Source organism: Oryctolagus cuniculus, chromosome 17 (assembly GCF_964237555.1).
Source record: "Oryctolagus cuniculus chromosome 17, mOryCun1.1, whole genome shotgun sequence".
Lineage (NCBI taxonomy): Eukaryota > Metazoa > Chordata > Mammalia > Lagomorpha > Leporidae > Oryctolagus > Oryctolagus cuniculus.
Window position 1 is genome coordinate 47,060,865 of NC_091448.1, and position 24,033 is coordinate 47,084,897.

At 50.6% G+C, this 24,033-nt stretch overlaps 1 protein-coding gene, 1 long non-coding RNA gene and 1 pseudogene across 3 annotated transcripts in view; 2 read left to right on the top strand and 1 right to left on the bottom strand.

The window, feature by feature from the left end:
• Positions 1-39: 39 nt before the first annotated feature.
• On the top strand, positions 40-6,820 carry LOC138846184 (uncharacterized). Its single transcript, XR_011383623.1, has 3 exons — positions 40-203; positions 4,463-4,549; positions 5,835-6,820. It is a non-coding gene; the product is annotated as an uncharacterized lncRNA (long non-coding RNA).
• Positions 809-24,033, bottom strand: part of PITPNA (phosphatidylinositol transfer protein alpha) — a 46,426-nt gene continuing 23,201 nt past the window's right edge. Inside the window, exons 5-12 of one of the 2 annotated variants that reach the window (XM_008270667.4) lie at positions 22,085-22,092; positions 21,037-21,111; positions 19,645-19,728; positions 15,830-15,907; positions 15,567-15,677; positions 14,249-14,371; positions 4,155-4,223; positions 809-3,253 (exon numbers count right to left, since the gene is read on the bottom strand). In XM_008270667.4, the coding sequence (XP_008268889.1) occupies positions 4,179-4,223; positions 14,249-14,371; positions 15,567-15,677; positions 15,830-15,907; positions 19,645-19,728; positions 21,037-21,111; positions 22,085-22,092 (524 nt within the window). In that variant the 3' untranslated portion in view covers positions 809-3,253; positions 4,155-4,178. Of the gene's footprint in view, positions 3,254-4,154; positions 4,224-14,248; positions 14,372-15,566; positions 15,678-15,829; positions 15,908-19,644; positions 19,729-21,036; positions 21,112-22,084; positions 22,093-24,033 lie in introns of those variants that run through there. The other variant, NM_001171151.1, reaches the window with a different exon arrangement.
• Positions 16,146-18,331, top strand: LOC138846121 (protein PBDC1 pseudogene; annotated as a pseudogene).

Below are 24,033 nucleotides of genomic sequence, written 5' to 3' on the forward strand. Positions count from 1 at the left end.
CGGGCCCGCCTCGCGCGAGGCGGCGGGAGAGCCGTCTTCCGGCGGAAGTCGCTGCCGCGCCCGCGTCTCGGGGCCGCCGGTGCCTCGCTCGGGGTCTGTCTGCGGGCCTGGGTTTTGTGCTGTCCTCCAGCTTCCCGCCACGCAGAGACGTGCTCGGCCACGTAGCCACTGTCCCGCCTATGACCCGGGTCCCCCAACCGCAGGTAACCCCCGGCTCCACGCCGCGCTCGCACGGCCATTCCTGGTTCTAATCTATTCCACCTTCAAGTGGCCTTCGCTTTTCAAACTCATTGGTTTGCCTGTTACACACGGGACGCCTCCGGGTTCCTGGACTCAGGGAAAATAAGTCACTGCTTCTATTTGGTCTGCACTGAAGACCAGGCACCACAGAGATGACGGACAGCGCTCAAGATTCACTGCGAGTTCACTCCTTGGCTCAGTCTAAGGGGGCGGGGATGGAGGTGCACACAATCTAAGAAACGGGCTGCATCGGTCCGCAGGCCCCGCAGCCAGGTTCAGAGCTGTCTGAACTGTTCTGCTGGCTAGTGAACGGGGAGGTGTGGGGAGCGGGAAGCGCCGTGGGAACGGGCAGAACATGGCTGCATCACATTCAGCCGAGCTGTGTCAAGTGCGTTGACAAAGGTCGTCTTAATTTATGGAAATTCACCCGTGCAATTTAAGAGACATCATTGAACCTCTTCCTTACCCTGCCCTGGTAAAATGGGGGACATCAGTAAGAGTTTGAGACTATCTAAGTTGTAAAATGGGCATCAAAACATCACCAATAATTAGCTGGACTCCAGACAGCTCTGTCTAGGATTTTATTAGACTGCTGTTTTTTCCCAATATACCTGTATTGGAAGATTGAGACAAAAAGGCACAAACCCACATTAAATAAACAAGGTAATCTAATCAGTTCTACAAAGTGTAGTTTGTAAAAGAAGGAGCACTAGGAACCAACCAAAATGTCAGGGCGTCCCAGTAGGGACTGTAAAAGGAGAACTTGGGAAGGTAATACCAGGGGACCTCAAAACCGACCTCATCTCCAACCTTGGTGAGAGGACCAGAGCCCAGCACCCCTGCTGCAGAGGCAGCTGCTCGGAGGGGTGCGGCACCCCCTGGGGTGCTCTCCTGGAGCTGAGCCCCTTTGAGTGCTTGTCAGTTTCCGGGCTGGGGGCGGGGTATTTAAAAGTAGCCAAGGCTGTTGCCCAGCAGCAACACTGTCCCGAGGGCAGAGCAGGCCAGTGACTTCTTCCTTGATGCTGTTGTGGGCAGGGGCCCCATAGCCAAGTTGACCCCAGGAATGCTAGCTCAGCTCAGTGGGATGCTTTCAAACTGGGGCAACGGGGAGCCGTGCGAGTGGTCAGAGACACAAGCGCCCCACCCCAAGCACTGACATGATATGTGTGGATCTCAAATAGTTGAAGGAAGGAGACAGACCTGCTGACCCTCAGGCCACGTAAGCCACCGAGGCCTAGAATATGTTTGTGTTTTCCAGGATGACCCACATCTGGACTTCACCTAGTGATGAATGAAGAAGGAACATCTTTAAGCACAAGTATAATTAATAGCTAATACAGAGCTTGTAGGAAAACATTTACATTTCTCTCCAGTAGGAATGCCTCTTCTCCAACTTTCCCAGTCAGATAAATGCTACCAGCGTTGAGATGCTAATAAGCAGCTGCAGTGCCCCACAAGGTGAGGAGACTGTAACAGGGCATCTCCTGGTCCCAGAGGGACCTCAGTGAAGGTCAGAGCTAACCATGCTGAGGGGTCCAAGTCTGTCCACCTTTGCCCAGGAGACCCACAGGGAAGCAGCCACCAGGATGGCACAGGTGCAGTCCTGTGAGACACTCCCTTATTGCACTTAGAAATGAGTAAGGCAAACATAAGGATCAATTATGCCATCCCACGTCTCACTCCCCAGCAGATCTGGTCTCTCAGCCCCGGGCCCCGGCCAGGCTGGGCTTGGAGCGCACACTCAAGCTGACATACTTCACAAGGTCTGGGAATGTCAGGGGAGACCACAGCTGGCTCAGACTCCCCCACCAGCGAGGCACACTCAGGTCCTGCCACGTCGTAGGAGATGGGAGCAGCTTTTACTCCTCTGGAGCCTGCACTCTTCACCAGCCTGCTTCGGCAGAGGTCTATACTATGGTCACTATTTGCTTTTGATTGTCCAGGACAGAACTCAGCATGGGAGCAGGCCGAGCTGAGTTCTCGATTCCCACATTCCTTTCCAGCAACTGGAGGCGAGACAGAACGTGTTCTGGAAAAAAGCTTTTTGCATGCTCATTTGTGCAGCATGGAAAGATCAGGACTCTTGCATCCTAACCAACCTCAAAGACAGAGGACAGGGATCTAAGAAAGCACAGAGAAAAGAGCATTATTGCTGAGTGGCAGCACCAGCCCGAAAGGGAAGAGGAGCGTGGACATACAGAGCTCCTCGGGGTCAGACTGATCGATATATATGGGGCAGACTCACGTCTAGGGGCCGCACTGGACAGCTCCCTCCAGGTGGAGAGCTGACCGGGGTGCTCTGTAGGCTCTACAGAGAGAGTCCTACAGAGTGGGCAACAGGGGGGCCTAGAAGCCACAGTTGTTCCTAAGAGTAGTAATCAGAGATGCAATGCCTGGGGCTGGGAGTTTTGTATTTGTTAAATTTTCTACAGCAGAGATGCTGGCCTTGGGTACTTCCTTGGTGCTTAGAGCACTCTATAAACAGTGGGTTACTGGGAGCAGAGGTCAGAGTTAGGAAGCCACATTGCTCTTTTGTGGAACTAGGGGAAAACTGTATTTCTAACTCATCCTCTCTCCCCAGGTGAGCACTCAAAATTGCAAAGACCTGCCCAGGAAGCAAGATACCTCAGATTATCCCAAGGTCGAAAACAAATGAACTTCAGTCACCACATCACAAAAGGCAGCTATTTTGAAAGACTAAAAATGTCACTTGGAAATAAAGGTGGGGGGGGGCACACAGAGAAACGGGTCAGAACACAATGGAGAGAGAGGGAGGAGCTGTAAATACAGCACCTACACGTCACATATCTCAGAGGAGCAGGCTCCCGCACACACGGGCTTTGTAATACCAGGCGGTCTATTTGTTCACAATATTAAAGGACATCTAGAATTAGCTACAGAAGGGGTCGAAAGTTGCCTGAAGAATGGGCACAGAAAGGCTGCGTCCGAAGATGGCCTGTCACTCGGGAGGGTGGAGCTGCTGGGCCTTCCTGTTGACCACTGTCTTGCAAAACTAGGAGAGAAAGACGATTATTAAGGATTATTAAGGAAGCAGCAGGGAAAACAGAAACACACAGGAAATCATCTTGAATGGGGGAACTTTAAAGGGAGGAGGGATGCCAGCTGGTGTGGAAGGGGGTATGACTAAGGCCCAGGGTGACTGGGAAGCTGGCCTCACAATCCACCTAGCCCCACCCTCCTGTCCCCCAGAAGCTGCTCTAAGAGCATGACGCAGAGAGCAGAGCTTGCCATCACTGCTGGGGAGACCTCGGGCCTCATCAGCCTTAGTGCGAGGACAGTCGTTTTTTATTTGATAAAAACAAGGCTAATGGGGAGCAGGGCCAGGCTTCTTTCCATGATTAAGAGCATTCAGCTGCTGGAATGATGGTGGAGGTGACAGGGCCCTGGGGAACAGGGACATCCTGGTCCTAAGATCTGGGCAGAAACGCTTCCTGCTGGGGACAGCTACTACACAGGACCAAGGAGGGAAAAAAGCACCAGACACAACAATGAGTGCCAAGAGAAGGTGTCTGGCCAGCAAGTCTTCCAAGGGCAGGGCAGGGAACACCAGTGTTTGGGAGCCTGGCTCTGATGTGGAGGTCACAGGTGGCACCCCAGCCTGCCAGCTGCAGTGTGACAGCTCGGGCTGCTGGTGAACTTTGCTTCTGCATCAACCCTCCTCTCCCCGCCCCTGCCCCAGGTTTTTACCACCCTGTCCGTGTGTCTACCCAGACAGATCTTTATAAACATGTCCCTGGATGTCCTAATCCTCATAATGTGTTTTACGTAGTGTGGCAGTCATTACTAGAGGAATGAAGTTATGTTCTCAGACTCCATGGTGAGCTGCTGGGGCCTTGAGGACTCAGGCTGGTTTTAGCTCCTATGACATGCGCAGTGAGAAATTCGGTACATACAGTGCAGAAGGGGGAGAGGTGCCTTTAGTCATCCGCTGTCATTCCTTTCACTGGGTCCTTTTGTCTCATCTGGAACAGAAAAAGCAGGAAAAATGGAAGGTTTTTGGTCCACCATAAATAAAGCTGCCTTCTCATCCAGCCAAAACAGGATGGGGCATTTTTCTGTGCACAAAGCAGGAAATCAGGATAGAATTCTCCCTTCCTAAAGCAAAGCCATGCCATCTATGGCTGTTACTGATCCCCTATTCATCATGTCTGCATCACTGTTGGGGTTAATTCTCGGGCCACTCTTTCTTTCGTTTATACAGCAGATATGTATGAAGCAATCCTTCTGTGCTGGGAACTTCTACAAGGCTGGAGGGTCACCTCCCCTCACAGTCATCAGCAAGACCAAGGTAAGGGGCTTGGGTGGGGCAGGGGATTGTCCTTGTCCTCCAGAGGCCCTGACCACATCACTCTTCCTGAGTGATATGACGATAATTATACCCAGTGTCTTAGTCTTTCTGGACAGTTTTCTCAAAGCCAATCACAATGATTGCCTGTGGCACTTGTGGACTCACGGGAATTAGATTTGATGAATTACAATCTACATGAGCTGGACCATAGGTGAGTCATAAAATCAGAATCTGTATCTGGCAGGGCGGAGGACACATACATTACTATGTGTCTGATGGGACAGGATGACTAAGGGGAAGCGCTTCTTTATTTTGTCTTCCCGCTAATCTTGCTTTCTGTAATAATAAAGTAGAGACAGTAACATAGATCATGATTCATGATGTTGTAAAGATTAGAAAAGATAGCATGTAGGGCACTTGGAGCAGAGCACTGGTTGTGGTAGACACTCAGGACTGTTACCTGTGATCTCTCTCTGTTCCAGACACTGTCCTATAGCTCAGGAGATGTGAACACGGGCCCTGAAGAACCCGCAGTGGTAATCTACAGTGCCTTTCAGAGTTACTTTCTGGTCACTGAAACTTGAGCACTGCTGTATTTCGCACAGGGGACATTTTCAAAATACATTTTCTCCCACATTTCAAACCAATTTCTATTGCTCCCCTTGCCCACATAATAGTTAGTAAGGCCATGCAGAAGCTGGTGGTCCTCTCCTGAGGTTCTAATAGTCATTGTTCCTAGGCTGGCGCCGCGGCTCACTAGGCTAATCCTCTGCCTGTGGGGCCGGCACACCGGGTTCTAGTCCCGGTTGGGGCGCCGGATTCTTTCTCGGTTGCCCCTCTTCCAGGCCAGCTCTCTGCTGTGGCCCGGGAGTGCAGTGGAGGATGGCCCAAGTGCTTGGGCCCTGCACCCATGGGAGACCAGGAGAAGCACCTGGCTCCTGGCTTTGGATCAGCGTGGTGCGCCAGCTGCAGCGCGCCAGCCGTGGCGGCCATTGGAGGGTGAACCAACGGCAAAGGAAGACCTTTCTCTCTGTCTCTCTCTCTCTCACTATCCACTCTGCCTGTCAAAAAAAAAAAAAAAAAAAAAAAAAAAAAAAAAAAGTCATTGTTCCTGACAGTGATGATCATAATTATACCAAATGGCCAAGGTTTCCTCAAACTTGATCAATATAAATGCCTGGGAGCACTGGTGGATCCTTGGGCCTCAGACCTGATGAACTAGAATCTACGAGAGATGGACCACAGGTGAGTCCTAACATATATCACTTTCCATTGTCCCCAGCAGAGATCCTCCACTCCAAGCAGAAGAGTCTTTCTGAAAGCAAGGCAGCAATTGTGGCCAGCATCGCAGCGCACTAGGCTAATCCTCCGCCTGTGGCGATGGCACCCTGGGTTCTAGTCCCATTTGGCATTTGGGGCGCCGGGTTCTGTCCTGGTTGCTCCTCTTCCAGGCCAGCTCTCTGCTGTGGCCCGGGAGGGCAGTGGAGGATGGCCCAAGTGCTTGGGCCCTGCACCCCATGGGAGACCAGGAGGAAGCACCTGGATTGGCATGGTGCACCGGCCATAGTGGCCGTTTGGGGGGTGAACCAACGGAAAAAGGAAGACCTTTCTTTCTCTCTTACTGTCTAACTCTGCGTGTCAAAAAAAATAAAGGCAGTGAGTGTGCGCTTACTCCCAGTCTCAACCTTTGAGCAGGTTCTTAGCTCAACCTGGGAAGCCCATCTCCTATAGCTTCTGTGGAACCACACTTTTCTGAATACCTCTAAAAATATAGACGTGAAAGTTTCCTAGATCTTGGTTTCCAAACACCACTGTCCATTAGGGTTCCCTGAGATACAGCCAGGCCCAGGCCCAGGTCATGGACAAAACAAGACAAGCCTGGAAAACGTTGTGCCGCACGTGACAACAGCTGTGACACCACTAGGCATGACAGAAAGAATACCAGGAGGACACTGGATCTGTAAAGGTCTGGCCTAAAGTACATCAACTGGGTCTAATCATGCAGAGACATCACACTAACCCGAATGCAGGGACTTTCCACAAAATGACCAGCCTATAACTTGAAAAATGTTGCAGGCTGGAAGTCCAGGAGACCCTGAGGGCTGCTCCAGACTGAGAGCTGTGTGGACCGGCACAGCGTGACCCAGGGCCTGTCCTGCTCTAGGGAGTGCAGTCCACAGGCAAAGGGGGTGTGCGGGTTCTCAGCAGTCTTCTTGCCGATTTTCTGTATTTGAAACTCTTCTGGAATAAAAATTTTTTAAACAAAAAAAACCTGCTCACTGAATGTCTGCTTACTAATAACCATTTACATACATTTTCTTTTCTTTTTTTTTTTTTTTTTTTTTTTTTTTTTGACAGGAAGAGTGGATAGTGAGAGAAGAGAGACAGAGAGAAAGGTTTTCCTTTTTGCCGTTGGTTCACCCTCCAATGGCCGCCACGGCCGGCGCGCTGCGCTGATCCGAAGGCAGAAGCCAGGTGCTTCTCCTGGTCTCCCATGCAGGTGCAGGGCCCAAGCACTTGGGCCATCCTCCACTGCACTCCCGGGCCACAGCAGAGAGCTGGCCTGGAAGAGGGGCAACCAGGACAGAATCCAGTGCCCCGACCGGGACTAGAACCCGGTGTGCCGGTGCCACAAGGCAGAGGATTAGCCTAGTGAGCCGCGGCGCCAGCCCATACATTTTCAATATATATCAAATACAATTTCAAATTTACTATCTTGAGAACACACCTTGGGCCTCACCTGGATCCTGGAGGGTTCACTGCCACTTTCATTTACTAATGAATGTATAACTAGGTTCTGTTTTCTCACTCTGAAACAGTTCCAACTTCCTATCAAAGAGCATGTTAGCTTCCCCTTCTGCCTCCTCCAGAGGCCGTCACTGAAATACACCTCGTTATCTCATTCTCATAATGGACCGCTCAAGAATGTCTAGTCCCTGTTTCCTGGGGCCCACAGGACATGAGGGGTTTATCTGATGTTTGTGGTGCTCCTTGGATCTAGTCAAGGTAAGCTGCAACTACAGTTAAAGAACATGAAAACAGAAACTCCAATCATCATTTTCTTTAATTAAATTTTTTTCCATTTTATTTGGAAGGTAGAAAGTTCTTAATATCTGCTGGTTCATTCTCCCAAATACTTGTAACAGCCAAAGCCAGTCCAGGAACTCCATCCTGGTCTCCCACATGAGTAGCAGAAACCCAAGTATCAGAGCCATCATCTGCAGCCTCTCAGGCACATTAGCAGGGAGCTGGATCAGAAGTGGAGTGGCCGGGCGTGCACTGGTGCCCTTATGGGATGCACTGAAGGCTGCGACTTAACCAGGTACACCACAATGTCAGGCGCAAGCCTTAAACTCCTTCATTTCATTTGTGGGAATTCATTTTAAGGAAATCATCCTGATTACCAGTTTAAAAGAACACTATACGTTTACAAAGATTTTCATCATAATGAAAACCTAGAAACATCAACAAAAATCCAACATCGGGAAATGATAGTGTACACAAGTCCCGAGTCCAGGATACAGGCAAACAGATTTTCTTAAACACGTTTAAAATGGGAATTCCCTTTTCCCTGGCTCACTGTCTACAGAGTTAACAATCAAAGGCCCAGGGTTTTTGTTTTATTTTTTTAAAAATGATTTATTTTTAAAAAATGTTATTTGAAAGGCAGAGACAGATGTACAGAGAAAACAGACATATTGATCTTCCATTGCTGGTTCCCTCCCCAAATGCCTGCAACAGCTGGGGTTGGCCCAGAACTCAATTTGGATCTCCTATGTGGGTAGCAGAGACCCAACTACTTACTAATGTACTCCCCAGGGTGCACATTAGTTGGAATTGGGAGCAGAGCTGGGATCTGAATCCAGAAACTCCAATATAGATGTAGGTATCCTGAACAATGTTAATTGCTGTGCCAAACGCCCACCCCCTGCTAGGGGTGGGACTCTTTGTTATTATTATTATTATTAGAGATTTATTTATCTGAAAGGCAGAGTTACAGAGAAAAAGAGGAAGACAGATTACTATGCATGGGTTTCAAGAATAAGAGTCCTGCGGCAGTGCAATGGCGTAATGGGTAAAGCTGTCGCCTGCAGTGCCGGCATCCCATTTGGGCGCCAGTTCAAGTACAGGGTGTTCTACTTCCGATCCAGCTCCCTGCTATGGCCTGGGAAAGCAGTGGAAGATGGCCCAAGTTCTTAGGCCCCTGCATCCACGTGGGAGATCCGGAGGAAGCTCCTGGCTCCTGGTTCTCAGATTGGCACAGCTCTGGCCATTGCAGCCATTTAGGGAGTGAACCAACAGATGAAATCTCTCTCTCTCTCTCTCTCTTTCTCTCTCTCTCTCTCTCTTTCTGCCTCTGCCGCTGCCTCTCTAATTCTGCCTTTAAAATTAATAAATAAATAAATCTTGCAAAAAAAAAAAGAGTTGTAATTCCTACTGCAAACTTATAGCTAATCTTGGCAGGTTGAATACATGCACTTGTCTAATTCCCCTCAAATCATACTAAAATGATATTAAAGGAATTTTTTTTTTTCAAAAAAGATATAAAACCATAAAAACGAGAGAGGAAATGGCAGCAGGGCTGAGATGGAACATTCTGGAAGACGGAAAGAGGAACTGAGCAGCAGACAGTTAAGCAGCAGAACGACCTGTGCTGCAGTTTCCCCAAAGGCTCAGGAACTGGGAGCCCCGAGTACCTCTGAAGGTGGGAGAAAACAGGTGATTGCTTCAAAGTCCAGAAAGAACAGTTAGGCCCTGGTGTTCCCTCCCTCTGCTCCGGAAGTCAATCAACAGGCCTGCTTCCAGCCACAACAAAAGGCAGCAGGTTCATTCTCTGGAGGCACCGAGGGAAGCCTCAGCTCGTGACTCTGGCTCAGCTATGGGAGAGGTGGGCATGTGCAGGATATGAGAGGACTGAATCAGAACAGTTGATGGCAGGGGAACCTGCCAAGGCCCCTCCAGCTTGGTGCCCAGACGCTGGCGGCCTATCTTGTTCCTGGAGCAAGACACTGGGAAGTTCTCTCTCGGCCAAATAAGAAGCCGCCTGCCTACCACCTGAGTACCCTGCCATGGAGCCCACCTACTGACCTGCCGAAAGCCACCCCTACAAACCACAGGGTCCAACACATGCTGCACAAAGGAGCTCAGAGGAAACAAACAATATTCAGGGAACAGAGAGAGCTAAAAAGCAAACTACCTTCACACAGAAAAAAAGATGTATTTAAAAAAGAACAGAGGCCGGCACCGTGGCTCACTTGGCTAATCCTCCGCCTGCGGCGCCAGCACCCCGGGTTCTAGTCCCGGTCGGGGCGCCGGATTCTGTCCTGGTTGCTCCTCTTCCAGGCCAGCTCTCTGCTGTGGCCAGGGAGTGCAGTGGAGGATGACCCAAGTGCTTGGGCCCTGCACCCGCATGGGAGACCAGAAGCATCTGGCTCCTGGCTTCAGATCAGCGCGGTGCGCCGGCCGCAGCAGCCATTATGGGAGTGAACCAACAGAGGGAAGACCTTCTCTATGTTTCTCACTGTCTATAACTCTGTGTTTCTCTCTCTCTAACTCTACCTGTCAAAAAAAAAAAAAAAAAAAAAAAAAAAAAAAAAAAAAAGAACAGAGAACAAGAAATGCTTTAAACATTTTTTACTCAACATTAGAGAGGAATAATTAACACTGGAAGAGTTTCCCAGGGGCTGAGCTGCGGTGCAGCAGTTAAGCTGCTGCTTGCAACCCTGGCTTTGGAACTCTGATTCAAGTTCCAGTTGCTCTGCTTCTAATCCAGCTCCCTGCTAACATGCCTGGGAAGGCAGCAGCAGAACCACGAACACCTGGGCCCCTGCCACACTCTTAAGAGACCCAGATGGAATTTCAGGCTCCTGGCTTTGACATGGCCCAGCCATGGTTGTTGCAGCCATTTTGGGAGTGAATGGAAGATAGATTCCTTTTCCTTCTTTCTCTGTAACTTTTTCAAATAAATCTTAAAAATATTTTTTTTCCTAGGGGGCTGACATTGTGGTGTGGCAGGTAAAGCCACCACTTGTGATGCCAGCATCCCATATGGGCAATGGCTTGTGTCCTGGCTGCTCCACTTCCAATCCAGTTCCCTGCTAATTGCCTGGGAAAAAACAATGGAAGATGGCGCAAGTGCTTGGGCCCCTGCACCCATGTAAATGACCTGGATGGAGTTCCAGGAACTCCATCAGTTTGGCTCAGCCAACAGTGGCTGCTGCAGCCATCTGGGGGAATGAACCAGTGGATGGAAGATCTCTTTCTTTTTCCCTCTCTCTCTCTGTCACTCTGCCTTTCAATTAAATAAATAAATATTTTAAAAAAAATTTATTTGAAAGATAGAGTTAGTGAGAGAGAGAGAGAGGGACAGAGAGAAAGGTCTTCCTTCCGTTGGTTCACCCCCAAATGGCCGCTACAGCCAGTGCTGCGCCGATCCAAAGCCAGGGGCCAGGTGCTTATTCCTGGTCTCCCATGGGGTGCAGGGCCCAAGCACTTGGGCCATCTTCCACTGCCTTCCCAGGCCACAGCAGAGAGCTGGACTGGAAGAGGAGCAACCAGGACTAGAACCCGGCGCCCATATGGGATGCCGGCGCCGCAGGCATAGTGAGCCACGGCGCCAGCCCTAAATAAATAAATCTTTAAAAAATAATTTTAAAAAAAGACTAGAAAAAACAAACGTGTGTGTATGTATGATGTGCATATATGTATATGTATACTTACATATATGTACTATATATGTGTGTGTATATATGTATATATATATATGTTTGCTTTTGTAAAGATTTATTTGAGGGCCGGCGCCGTGGCTCAATAGGCTAATCCTCCACCTTGCGGCGCCGGCACACCGGGTTCTAGTCCCGGTTGGGGCGCTGGATTCTGTCCCGGTTGCCCCTCTTCCAGGCCAGCTCTCTGCTATGGCCAGGGAGTGCAGTGGAGGATGGCCCAGGTGCTTGGGCCCTGCACCCCATGGGAGACCAGGAAAAGCACCTGGCTCCTGGCTCCTGCCAGGATCAGCGCGGTGCGCCGGCTGCAGCGGCGGCCATTGGAGGGTGAACCAACGGCAAAGGAAGACCTTTCTCTCTGTCTCTCTCTCTCACTGTCCACTCTGCCTGTCAAAAAAAAAAAAAAAAAAAAAAAAAAAAAAAAAAGATTTATTTGAAAGGCAGAGTAACAAAGAGAGAGAGGGAAGGTCAGAGTGAGACATGTTCCATCCATTGGTTCACTCCCCAAATGACTACCATCGACAGAACTGGGCCAAGGTGAAGGCAGGAGCTATGAACTCCAACTTGGTCTCCCACATAAGTGCAGGGGTCCAAGCACTGGGGAAGTCACTTGCTGCTCTCCCAGGTACACCAGCAGAGAGCTGGATCAGAAGCAAAGCAACTAGGATTCAAATATGGGGTGCAGGAATTGTAAACAGCAGCTTAACCAGCTGCAGCACCATGCCAGCCCCACATATTTATTTGTAAGGCACTCAGAGACAGACAGAGTTCCCATCTACTGGTTCATTCCCCTAAATGTCAAAAACAGCCAGGGCTGGGCCAGGCAGAAACCAGGAGGCTGGAATTCAATCCAGGTCTCCCACATGGGTGGCAGGGACCCAACCACTTGAGCCACCACCGCTGCCTCCCAGGGAGCAGGAAGCTAGTTTATTTAATTTATTTGAAAGGCAGGCCGGCGCCGCGGCTCACTAGGCTAATCCTCCGCCTAGCGGCGCCGGCACACCGGGTTCTAGTCCCGGTCGGGGCGCCGGTTTCTGTCCCGGTTGCCCCTCTTCCAGGCCAGCCCTCTGCTGTGGCCAGGGAGTGCAGTGGAGGATGGCCCAGGTGCTTGGGCCCTGCACCCCATGGGAGACCAGGAAAAGCACCTGGCTCCTGGCTCCTGCCATCGGATCAGCGCGGTGCGCCGGCCGCAGCGCGCCGGCCGCGGCGGCCATTGGAGGGTGAACCAACGGCAAAGGAAGACCTTTCTCTCTGTCTCTCTCTCTCACTGTCCACTCTGCCTGTCAAAAAAATAAATAAATAAAATAAAATAAAATATTTGAAAGGCAGACAGAGAGACAGACAGAAATACATTTTTGGAAAGAGAAAAGAAAAAAACAAAGAAACTTCCAACAAGCCTAGGGTACAGCTAGCACACATTAGGTTGTCTATAGTTGCTAAAGAGGTCAAAGCAGGTCTGACAATGACATAGGCCTGGTTTTGCCTTTTCTTCTACTGAAAATAAGCTTTAGCAGCCCAATTTCCCAGAGTTTTCTGCATCAGCAGCAATCCTGGAGGACAGGGCTGGTCTCAGGACTTGGCCTGCTCCTCCACAAAATGGAGACTAAACAGAGGGTGGGGTGCAAGAAAGAGTTCCCTTCCCCGAGGGCTCTCAAAACTGGGCCCTGAGGAAGGCAGATCCAGTAGATCCTCTGGTGAGTTCTCCCTGCCAGCAGACGCGGCTCTGATGGCTGGGGGCGCGGCGGCAGCGGAACTGGAGCTCCACACTCAACTCCAGCGAAAGCCTGCCTTCCTCCACTTGTTACCTCTTTCCCTCTCTTTTGGAACAAGAGTGATCAAGACTCAAGCCTCTCTTCCACAGTCTGAGCTGCCGGAGCCCTGGACACTGAACTCTGTCACTTCCCAAGAATCCACAGAATCAGGAATTGCACCCCAACTCCCGCCTTACTGCCCAATGCAGCTAACACCAAAACATCCGCCTTCAACAGGAACTAACTCGGCTCAGAACGCGGCGGTGAGTCAGCCGGGAAAGTATCGTCCCAGATGGCCAAGACAGAACCCTGTGGGGCCAGTTTCCTGGACCCTGACCAGCACCACAACGCAGGGAACATGTGTGCAGCAACCAAGCCTGGCTCTCCCTTGGGGCCCTCCTAGAGTTGGACAGGGCTGCTGCAAAGCGAGGCCTGGGCTGGACTCTCAGGCTCCATGCCAAGCCCTAGCCAGGGCAAGGAGTGAGAAATAGATAGCAGCTCTTATGAAACAGAGCTTCCTGCCCTGTTTTTAGCTCCGAGAGAGCAGGAGGGCCCCAAACAGCATTCAGAGGGAGGAGCAGATGCAAGTGAGTGAGAGCTGTGGTCTGGGGCCAGGCAGCCCCGGGCTGTTACCCTGACTACATCCCGGCAAGCAGCGCGGCGCTGGGCGCTCAGGGCCCCGTCCCTCGTCTGAGGGGCGTCACTGCCACACCCTTCCTGCAGCGTGCTGGCGGTTGTCACTGAGTCTCCCCTTGGGGGCCTCTTGGTGAAGCAGCCTCAAGTGGGCAGCAGTGTGCAGTCTACGCTCAGGCCCCCAAAGCCAAAAGCTCTAGACTCTCAGAACAGCTCAGAGCAACCTTCTAGAGTGTTCGCTTCTGCCTGGGCTGCTGCTGTCCCCTGTGGGCAGCGAGCATGGGGCTCACAGACCAGCCCAGCCTGCCTCCGTCCAGGGTCACCTGCCACCTGGGCTCTGAGAATCAGTGCTGGTGGCTGGCTCACTGGGCACACGGCACCTGGCGCCACATGTGCCTTTGTGGACACGCCACGACCTCAGCCACACTGTGGACTCACGGGCGCAGGCTGTTCTCCTGGGAGTGGCTGTTCTACCTGGCACTGTATCTTCCCCACGGCAGACGCGGACATGGTCCTACAACTACAGCCAGTGCACCCGGCAGAGTGGGCCAGCATGGCAATCTCCTTAACACCGTGGGTCCATCTGCACTCACTTCATCCAGCTGTCTCTTCGTCTCTTCTTCCATCCTTCGAATGTCGTCCATGGTCAGGTCAACCCACTTATCAAGCCAACAGAACAGCTGCCTGTGGAAGTTTGTAAACAGACGCCTCTCTTGCTATAAAAAGGAGAAGCAAGTTAGGGCACAGAAGGTGAAGGCCACTCAACAACCCTCCCTCCAGATCTCGGGTGATCCCCAGACTTCGCTGGGGGAGCGGGAGGAGTGCCGCCTGGCTAGCTTCTCGGGATCAGCCGCAGGTCAGTGACTTTTGCCTTCATACACCCAACAGGTGGAGCTTCCTGTGGGAGGGGGGCCCCAGGAAAGGACGCACTCTACCTCCCAGCGGGGCCCGATTTAGACAAGAGCCAGCTGAAGGTTAACTGGGGGAACTGAGAAAAGCAAATTCCAAAATTCATCATAGTTTCTTTCTTTCTCTCCCTCTCTGCCTCCCTGATCCGAGACCTTGAGGCAAGTGACAAAAAAGGGCTGATTGGGGAAGCTGAGGAAAAAAACTGCACATGTGCAAGCTCTAAGTAGATAAGAAACAGCCAGAGACCTCCACACCAGGGGTTTTCAAAGCCACACCAAGGCCCTTCCCCCATATAAAAACTCGGCCTTTGTCACATGTGGGGTCTGGAGCCTCAGCCTCAGTCCAGCTGTGAGTCTTGGCCTGCTGCTGCTCTCTCTCTTCTCCTGTAATACGCCTTTGCTGCTACTGTCTGTGTGAGCTCCATTCAATTCACGGCCGGCCTGAAGCTCAAAAGAACCTGGACCAGGTCCTTGCCTTCCTACTCTCCACTCCCACATGCATTGTCCAAAGTACTACCCAGACAGGCAGTACACGGCCTCCCAGCCAAGCCAAGCCAATTTCCTCCTTGTCTCCAGTGCCTAACACTGGGTTACAACTGGCCAGGAGCTATGCGACGTGGCCCGAGAGTGAGGCGCTAACAATCAGAGAGTGAAAAGGTCATGAAATGCCTTAGGTCTGGCCAATCGAGCCATCAGGGCACTGGGGCATTTGGCCTTTTGGCTTCCAGAAAAGAGACATTGGGTTTTGTTTATACTTCTATCTTCGCAAGTCCCTTCCTATTTCCTTCTCTTGCCTCAGTTTCCCTCCCTGTCACACATGGTGCCCCTGCATGGACACGAGAGCGAGGAAATCAGGGTTTAGGAGATCAAACTAAGAAACGTTCTAATGTCGGCAACCCTAGGGCCCAGGTTACGTGGGTTGTATGATTTTCTCATGTTGGCCACCCCCCACCCCATACATACACAAGGAGGCCACTGGGAAGGCCTTACCTCGGTCACTTACCTTATGTATAAAGTTTTCCACTTTGTTCTGCAGGCCCCACCACTTGAATTTGACAGTAACCAGTTTGTATGCACACATATAAGGGCAGTCTTTCTGATTTACAAGTTCTTGCTGCATTAGAAACATACCCACAGGCAAGCCTGTGACTAAGAGGGCAGACCTCAGGGTGTCCCTTAGCCCAGCCCCAGCCACTCCCCTTCTCCATAGGGAGCAGCCCACCCACACCATGTGGAGTCCCCTGGTGGTGAGGGTGTGAACTGCACCTTCCAATTTGGGCCCAAGGGTCCTCGGCCTGTTTTGATAGATTTAAATTTTGCGGGGTCTTCCTCTGCCTTGTAATCCTGAGAAAAATTACAGAGTTGGGGTTGGAGGAGAGAGAGGGAGAGAAGGAAAGAGAGAGAGGGAGGAATAAGGGGAGATCAGATTTCTCATTAGTGTACACTGCCCACCAGTTCTGAGGCTGCTGGTGCATAGCTCATATGGGAAAATGTCACAAACAAGAGGTAGAACTGTTTACGTTGGCCTCAGAAAAAAGCTTTGTGATTTCCCCTGCCAGGGCTGGTTTTCAGTTTTGCCAGGATGACAGTGCTGCAGACTGAAAGAGCCCGGACAGTCCCAGGCTCAGACGGACATTTCCAACTTGAGCATTCAAACGCCTGGCATGGGTTTTTCAAAATACAGATTTCTAGGCCACCCCCTCTGGAACCCAGTGATAAGAGTATCTGCACGTGGAGACAGCAGGGATTTTTAAAGTTTTTAACAACTCTCTACAGATGGTTGTAAAACAGCTAGAGAGGTGAGAACAACTGGCACCTCTGAAATCGCCCAGTACCCTCTCCCTCTGGCTGGTTAAATAAAATCATTATTAGAGATGTTCCATGTATAGAACCTACCCTCTTGTCAGTCTCGTGTCACTGATGTATAACGCACTTCATTCTCTGTGTTAATTAACTACAACAACAGGTTAATTTTCGGCTGCAGGTGGGCTAAGCAAAAGCAAACTCATTACAGCATCTACTTAACAGAAATAATGAAGACAGGCGCCAGTGCTAGGAACAGCAGTCAAGATACCACTTGGGACGTCAGCATCCTCTATCACATCCCGAATGAGAGTGATGGGTTTGGGTCCCAGCTCTGCCCCCACTCCCAGCCTCTTGCTAATGCACACCCTGGGAGACAGCAGTGACAGCTACAATACTTGGGTCCCTGGCACCCACGTGGGAGACCCAAACTGAGTTTTGGGCTTCATGGCTTTGGCCTAGTCCACAGTGGCGGATGCAAGCATTCAGGGAATGAACCAGCATATGGGAAATATCTGTCTGGCTCTTTGATACTCACTCACTCTTTCAAATAAATAAATAAATACTAAGGGAAAAAAAACCCCAAGACCATAAATCACTCTTTCCTTATTTCCCAAAGCTAAAATATCAGTGTGTGCTTTGAAAAAACACACCTTCCCTACCATTGCCTCCCTCCACTCACACAGAACCACCAGAGCTTTGGCCGGCGCCGTGGCTCAATAGGCTAATCCTCCACCTTGCGGCGCCGGCACACCGGGTTCTAGTCCCGGTCGGGGCGCCGGATTCTGTCCCGGTTGCCCCTCTTCCAGGCCAGCTCTCTGCTATGGCCAGGGAGTGCAGTGGAGGATGGCCCAGGTGCTTGGGCCCTGCACCCCATGGGAGACCAGGAAAAGCACCTGGATCCTGGCTCCTGCCATCGGATCAGCGCGGTGCGCCGGCTGCAGCGGCGGCCATTGGAGGGTGAACCAACGGCAAAGGAAGACCTTTCTCTCTCTGTCTCTCTCTCACTGTCCACTCTGCCTGTCAAAAAAAAAAAAAAAAAAAAAAAAAAAACCACCAGAGCTGACAGAGTACGCAGAGAATCACTTTTCGCTGGTACTCAGTCTGGGAAGTCAAGTCGCACACTTCTGATACATTCACTTTACTGTGAATGCTGGGCTTCAGCAAAAACGGTTTTTGAGATCCACCCGTGAAGCAACACTTCCTGGGCACCAGCAAGGAGGCTGGTAGTGGAACGGACGACTTGGTTTCCGTGGCACACGCTCTCTCTCTCCCAGCAGTCTTCCGGCAACAATCCAGACCCCGACATGGCTCGGGCCAGGAGAGCAATGCAGCATGCTTCAGTGTACCACAAGCTGGTTCCATCAGTTGACCCCCAGTACCTGAAACTCACCAAAACGCTTGACCAAATCTGCTCTGAGTTCCAAAAAATTTGAGAAACTCAAGGTAGAAGTATTGGACCCAGAACAACTCAAGTCAGAACCGGCAGAAGAGAAGTAGAGACCATTCTTCTTGAAGTTGGAAGGGATTGTGGAAGACTTGACTATGGTCCTTTGCTGCAACTAGATCGTTCTCAGGGTTACACTGAGGAAAACACCATGTTTGCCCCCAGAATAGTTTTTGGCTACTGAAGTCGCTCAGAACCAGGAAGGTTGTAACAAGGAAGTTTAGTTGGTGTTCAGCACAGAGAATGAGAGAAAGCAGGGGTCAGTGGAGGACAGCAAGAGAAAGCCGAGAGACAAAGGAGAGAAAGGAGCCAACAGTGGAGGAGAAGTGGAGGGAGCTGCTGGAGAAGGAGAAAGAGAAAGAAGCGACAAAGAAATCTGAAGTGGGAAACAGCTATGTACGGTGAACAGGAAACAGTGCTTCAGAGGCTACAACAGCTGAGCCAAATGCCACCGTGCTGTTTGCACACACCCCTCTGGTTATAAATGTGTATCCTTGTGCAACTGAAGGGTGCTCAGAGAGACCTCTCTCTAGCCTAAGAGTCAGGAGCTGCTCTAGTTGTTTTATGAACTGGCTTAAAGACTATTAGTGAGGCTTTAGTTGACTGTTGGTATATTGTTTCTTAACTCTCACTGCTGCTCAAGTAAGAAAATTTGTAAATAATGACTTTCAGTTCTTAAAAACAACAACAAAAAAACCTACCAACCTTTTAAGAGTGGAGGTGGGGATATTGGACACAGAGGCCAAAGACAGTTTCATTTATTTTTGGAAATGCACAAATCAAGACTATTTTAAGTGTGCAGAGCAATCAGAGGAAAAAGTACCACACCCCTGGGATACAACAAATGCTTCTCCCTATCAATGCATCAATGGGCAGAGTTAAACCCCTGTTTCCTAACTCCAACAAAGCCTCTGTAAACAAGAATAGCAATGACTGAGGAGGAACGAACCCCTTCACTTCCTGAACACAGCCTTCCTGGGAGCACCAGAGTAAGCGGGCAGGACAGGCCTGGCACCTGCTCTCACCACGCTGTGCTCTGACAGTGGAGGTCCTTCTCCAGGCTCCTGCCACAGTATCTGTTACTCTGAGAAGTCCCCACCTCCTCGAGGGCAGGGCACTTGTCACACAGCCTGTACCCCTCACCCGGAGATCAGAGAACCTAAGAGAGTGTTCCAAACACAATGAAGATTATTCACTTTCATTTTATTTGAAAAGCAGAGACAGAGACAGAGAGACAGAACTTTCATCTGCTGGTACATTCCCCAAACGCCTACAACCCAAGGCTGGGCTAGGTCTAAGCCAGGAGCCCAGAATTCAATTCAGCAGCAGGGACCCAAGTACTCAAGTCATCGCCTGCTGCCTCCCAGAGTGTCCAACAGCAGGAAGCTGGACCGGAAGCAGAGTGGCTGGGACTCGAATCAGGCACTCTAATATGGGATGCTGCATCTCACGTGGTGTCTTAACCACTGTGCCGAACGCCAGCCCCAGGAAATGTTTTTTAACTACTAGGTTGGAAAAATCAATTTGAGAACTCGTGCTCTGGTTTTCTGGGCTAAGCATTATTTCAACAGGTGAAACACCCTGCCTACTACACTGTCAGGTAGTAATTCCCAGAGGCCAAACAGGACACATCAATTTGGGTCACTATTTTCCTTATGGTATCTCCAAGACAAGACAAAGAAATTCGAATACTAACTGTAAAAAAAATATATAAACAATCTTCACCAGAGACAACTTCCTCTCCAGCCCAGCTGGGTTTGGCTCCCTGGTTTCTCTGACGTTTAAAGTCATTTCTACATCGCAAGGCCACTCACATCTTTAGAGTTCCTACCTTGCTAAGTACTTGGCTTCGATCTGCAATGTCTATATATATGACTTCCACATGTTTCCATGTCTCGGGCTCCAGTTTATGTACCTGCAGGAAGAAGTGAGACCACTGTGCAGTTTTGTCTCAGTCCCCAGAATAGTTGGCTAGGAAGAGCTGTTCCCACAGCCACAGGTTAAGATTGTTACTGGTAAAGAATTAGATACAGGCTTAACATTCCCAATACATCTGAAATGCTCCCAAACTCAAAATATTTTGCAGACCACCATGATGGCACAAATGGAAAACTCCACATCTGACCTCCCATAACAGGTTACAGTCAAAACACAGGTGTGAGGAGAAACGTGTGCATAAAATTACCTTTGGGCTATATGTATAAGAAACACAAATGAACTGTGTTTAGACCTGGGGCCTATCTTCAAGACATGTTATTGTGTCTATGCATATATTCCAGAGTCTGAAACACTGCTGGTCCCAAGTATCTGTATGAAATGCTCCACGGGCATGGGAGAACGGATTTTAAGCAGTCACAACTCGGAGAACAGATGTGCTGACTCTGCGGGCTCAGCACCACTTCAGCAGGTCCAGATGTCCTCAGGGCCTACAGCACTTACATTGTGTCCTTGTAGTTATTTCCTCTTTGTAAACACTGGAAACACTCCTGGGCCTGTTGCCTGTTCAACCACATACTCCTTACTGTGGTCAGGTTGTACACAGCACAATACAAAATTCAGGAAACAAATTCCAAATGTCCAAAAGGGTATAATTGTGTGTGTGGCTCTTGCTCTTGCTTGTCTCCCAGTCCCTACTGTCCCTAGATTCTACCCACACCGAATCCAAGCACATCAAAACGAGTTCTCACTGAGCAATGTATCATCGCTCCTTCCTGATGAGTGCACAGTGTGCCGCTACTTGGCTGCACTGCGGTTTCTCTGCTGCTGGGCTCTGATGTGTTTCATCTTTGGCCACACAAAGAGTGCTGCAATGGATCCTCCTGTATGTATGTTATCTCACACACGTGAGAAAGGAACCGCCTGACAGACTCTCAGGGGAGGAATGGCCCGGGTAAAGGACAAGTATTTTAAATTTGGGGAATCACAGCAGACTGTGCTCTAAAGAAGCTGTAATTCTGATGTTTTCAAAACACAGCTCCTCTGTGCATTTTAGGCCAATCTGAGCACTACGTGAAGGCTGTTAAGGTGTCTTAGAGATGACATTTTGCAAATCACAAACAGAGCACCCCAGGCTGGCAGGACAAGTCTAAGCAGAGGCCATTATCCTCCTGGCCAGGCAAAAGAGGGCCAGAGAGAGGACCCCATTGCCAAGTAAATCAGGCACGGCCTTAACACCTAGCTCTTGGACCCGGAAGTCCTGGGGCTCTTGGGAAGTACTACTTACATTCTCCTGGGTGCCAAGATCTGGTTTGTGCCAGGTTTCAATTTTAATCAGAAAGTCTTCTTTCATGTACTCATTCTGGAAGAGAAGAGAAAAAAATACCCCACAGTCAGTCACCAGGCACACAGCTGGAGAGGAACCGTCTCCCACTACTGGATCCTGGGCTGCTGCGAGACACCCGCCTCTGCCTGACTGGAGTGGGGCCCACGATGTGCTAGGCCTGCTCTCTCCCAATCCGACCCTCCTCACAGCTGTGAGGTCTGTAGCATCACCCTCACCTTACAGTGAGGAGAGTGGAAGTGCAAAACAGGATACAGAGCCCCTCACGGAGCAGGCCTCAGAATCAGGTCGGACTGACTTTGCAGCAGCCCCGCATAGCATTTGATGCACAGGGTGCTAACGGCCGCGAGCTGGTGGAGAGAGCTCTGGGAGACTTCCTCACCAAGCAGCCCAACACCAGCCCCGCTGAAGGTCTCTTCCTTAGCAACTCGACCCTCACACCTATCCTTCCCCCGCACTGTTCCCCACCTGAGAATTTGCTTACCCCCTCCGTCCCCTAGTGTTTCTTCAAACATTGAAACGACTCCAATGAGGAGCACCTTCGCCCATAGCCCACGAACTCCTCAGCAGGAGCCGAGTTTCCCAGGAACTGACTGCGTTTACCAACAGGGAAAAGGCACTTGGATGAACATGCCCACTGGTGCAGAGGGGGGACAAGGGTCGTGGGATGGCCGTGGAAGAGAGATCCAGAATTTTGCCAAGGGTCAGTGCCCCCGGCGGGTCAACAGATGCCCAGCCTGGGAAGGGATGTCACAATCAGCTCAGCTGAACTGAGAGCTCTGTAAAACCCCGGCCAGGCATGACCTGCCGACAGCCGAATGCATCATGCCGAGGGCTGACATGTCTTACATGAAGCCACGTGCCGACGCAGCTCGAGGCAGAAGGCCACCACGCCCACTGAGTGTCAACAACTCCCAACCAGCATCTCTAGTGCAGTCACAGTTTCAGCTTCCCTTTCTTATAAACCACCTGCAAGCCCGACAATACTTACTGTAATAACTGCTCCAAGGCAGGGACATGGAAAGAAGAGAGAAAAAGATTAATAAGCATGGATAAATACTTGCGCCCACCCCCGGGGACCACAAATAGCCAAGAATTCTCCATTCCCCACAGCTCACGCCGTCATCACCTCCGAGCCCCAGTGAGTAAGGAATACGTCAACGTGCCAACCCTCAAGTGTCGCTCACACTGGAGTCCCAAAAGACCAACCTGCAATTTAATTAAAGTGACACCACTGTGGACTTCCTGGGATTCTTTCCAGCTGGGCAAGGAAAGGGGCTGGCTCTGATCACACTGTCCTCAGAGCGTCCCTGGGCGCCCCACACCTCCACCTGCACCCTCCTGGGGCACAGAGCAGGCGGCTCTGGCCCAGGCGCTGTCCTCTGCTCCTGTATGCTTCCTCTCACTGTAACCAGACCTGGCGCACCCCGCACTCCTGCTCATTGTAACAGGACCTTCTCGAGAGCACGGCTCAATTATTGATCAGAGAAAATGCCTGCAGCTCCCCTATCGCTGGGAACAGACAAGCACCCGGCTCATTCAGCACCTTCTGAGTTCAGGAGCTGTCTCAATTTCTGGTGGGTGTGCCTCTGCCACGTTTGGAAGGTTAACGGGAATAGCAACCTCCCTATATCCAAAACTCAAACCAAGGTGAGCTCCGAGGCTAAAACCTAAGGGATGCGACTGCAATCCGTCAGGTCCTAAAACCGCCTACAGACCGTAACTCCCCCGCCCAGTGCGAGCCACCTGGAGGGAGCTCGCACCAAGATGGCAGCTGAGACGCCTATCCTGGGGGTCGGCATCCCGCAAGTGCCTGGGCCCGTGCACCCACGTGGGAAACCCGCCGCCGCTCCAGCCGTCATGACCGTTTTGTTTGGGGAATGAACTAGTGGAGGGTGGACCTCTCCCTCTCTGTCTCTCCATAACTCTGTCTTTCAAGTAAATAAATAGATCTTAAAAAAAAAAAAAAAAAAAAAGGCTTATACTGAAGTCACTGTCCTGACTTCAACCTGAAGAAAAATTCCATATTTAAAAGAGTAAATGAAGGGGCTGGTACTGTGGCACAGTGGTGGACTAAACCTATGCCTGTGGCGCTGGTACCCAATATGGGCACCAGTTCAAGCCCTGGCTGCTCCACTTCCAATCCAGCTCTCCATCATGGCCTAGGAAAGCAGTAGAAGATGGCCCAAGTGCTTGGGCTCCTGTACCCGTGTGGGAGACGCAGAAGAAGCTCCTGGCTCCTGGCTTCAGATCGATGCAGCTCCAGCTATTATGGCCATTAAGGAGTGAATTGGCAGATAGAGGACCTTCCTCTCTGTCTCTTCCTCTTGATCTTTACTTCAGTAACTCTACCCCTCAATTAATAAATAAAATCCTTAAAAAATAATAAAATAGGGGCTGGCGCTGTGGCGCAGTAGGTTAATCTTCGCCTGCGCCATCAGCATCCCATATGGCCACTGGTTCTAGTCTTGGCTGCTCATTTTCCAATCCGGCTCTCTGCTATGGCCTGGGAAAGCAGTAGAAGATGGCCCAAGTGCCTGGGCCCCTGCACCCGCGTGGGAGACCAGGAAGAAGCACCTGGCTCCTGGGTTTGGATCGGCACAGTTCCAGCCGTTGCAGTCATTTGGGGAGTGAACCAGTGGATGGAAGACCTCTCTGTCTCTCTTCCTCTCACTGTCTATAACTCTACCTCTCAAATAAATAAATAAAATATTTAAAAAAGTAAAATAAAATATATTTCTGAAAATATAATAATAATAAAAATAAATGATGGGGGCCGGCGCTGTGGTGCAGTGGGTTAAAGCCACAGTCTGCAGTACCGGTATCCCATAAGGGGGCCATTTGTTGTCCCAGCTGCTCTATTTCCAATCCAGCTCCCTGCTAATGAACCTGGGAAAGCAGCAGAGGATGGCCCAAATGCTTGAGTTCCTGTACCCACAT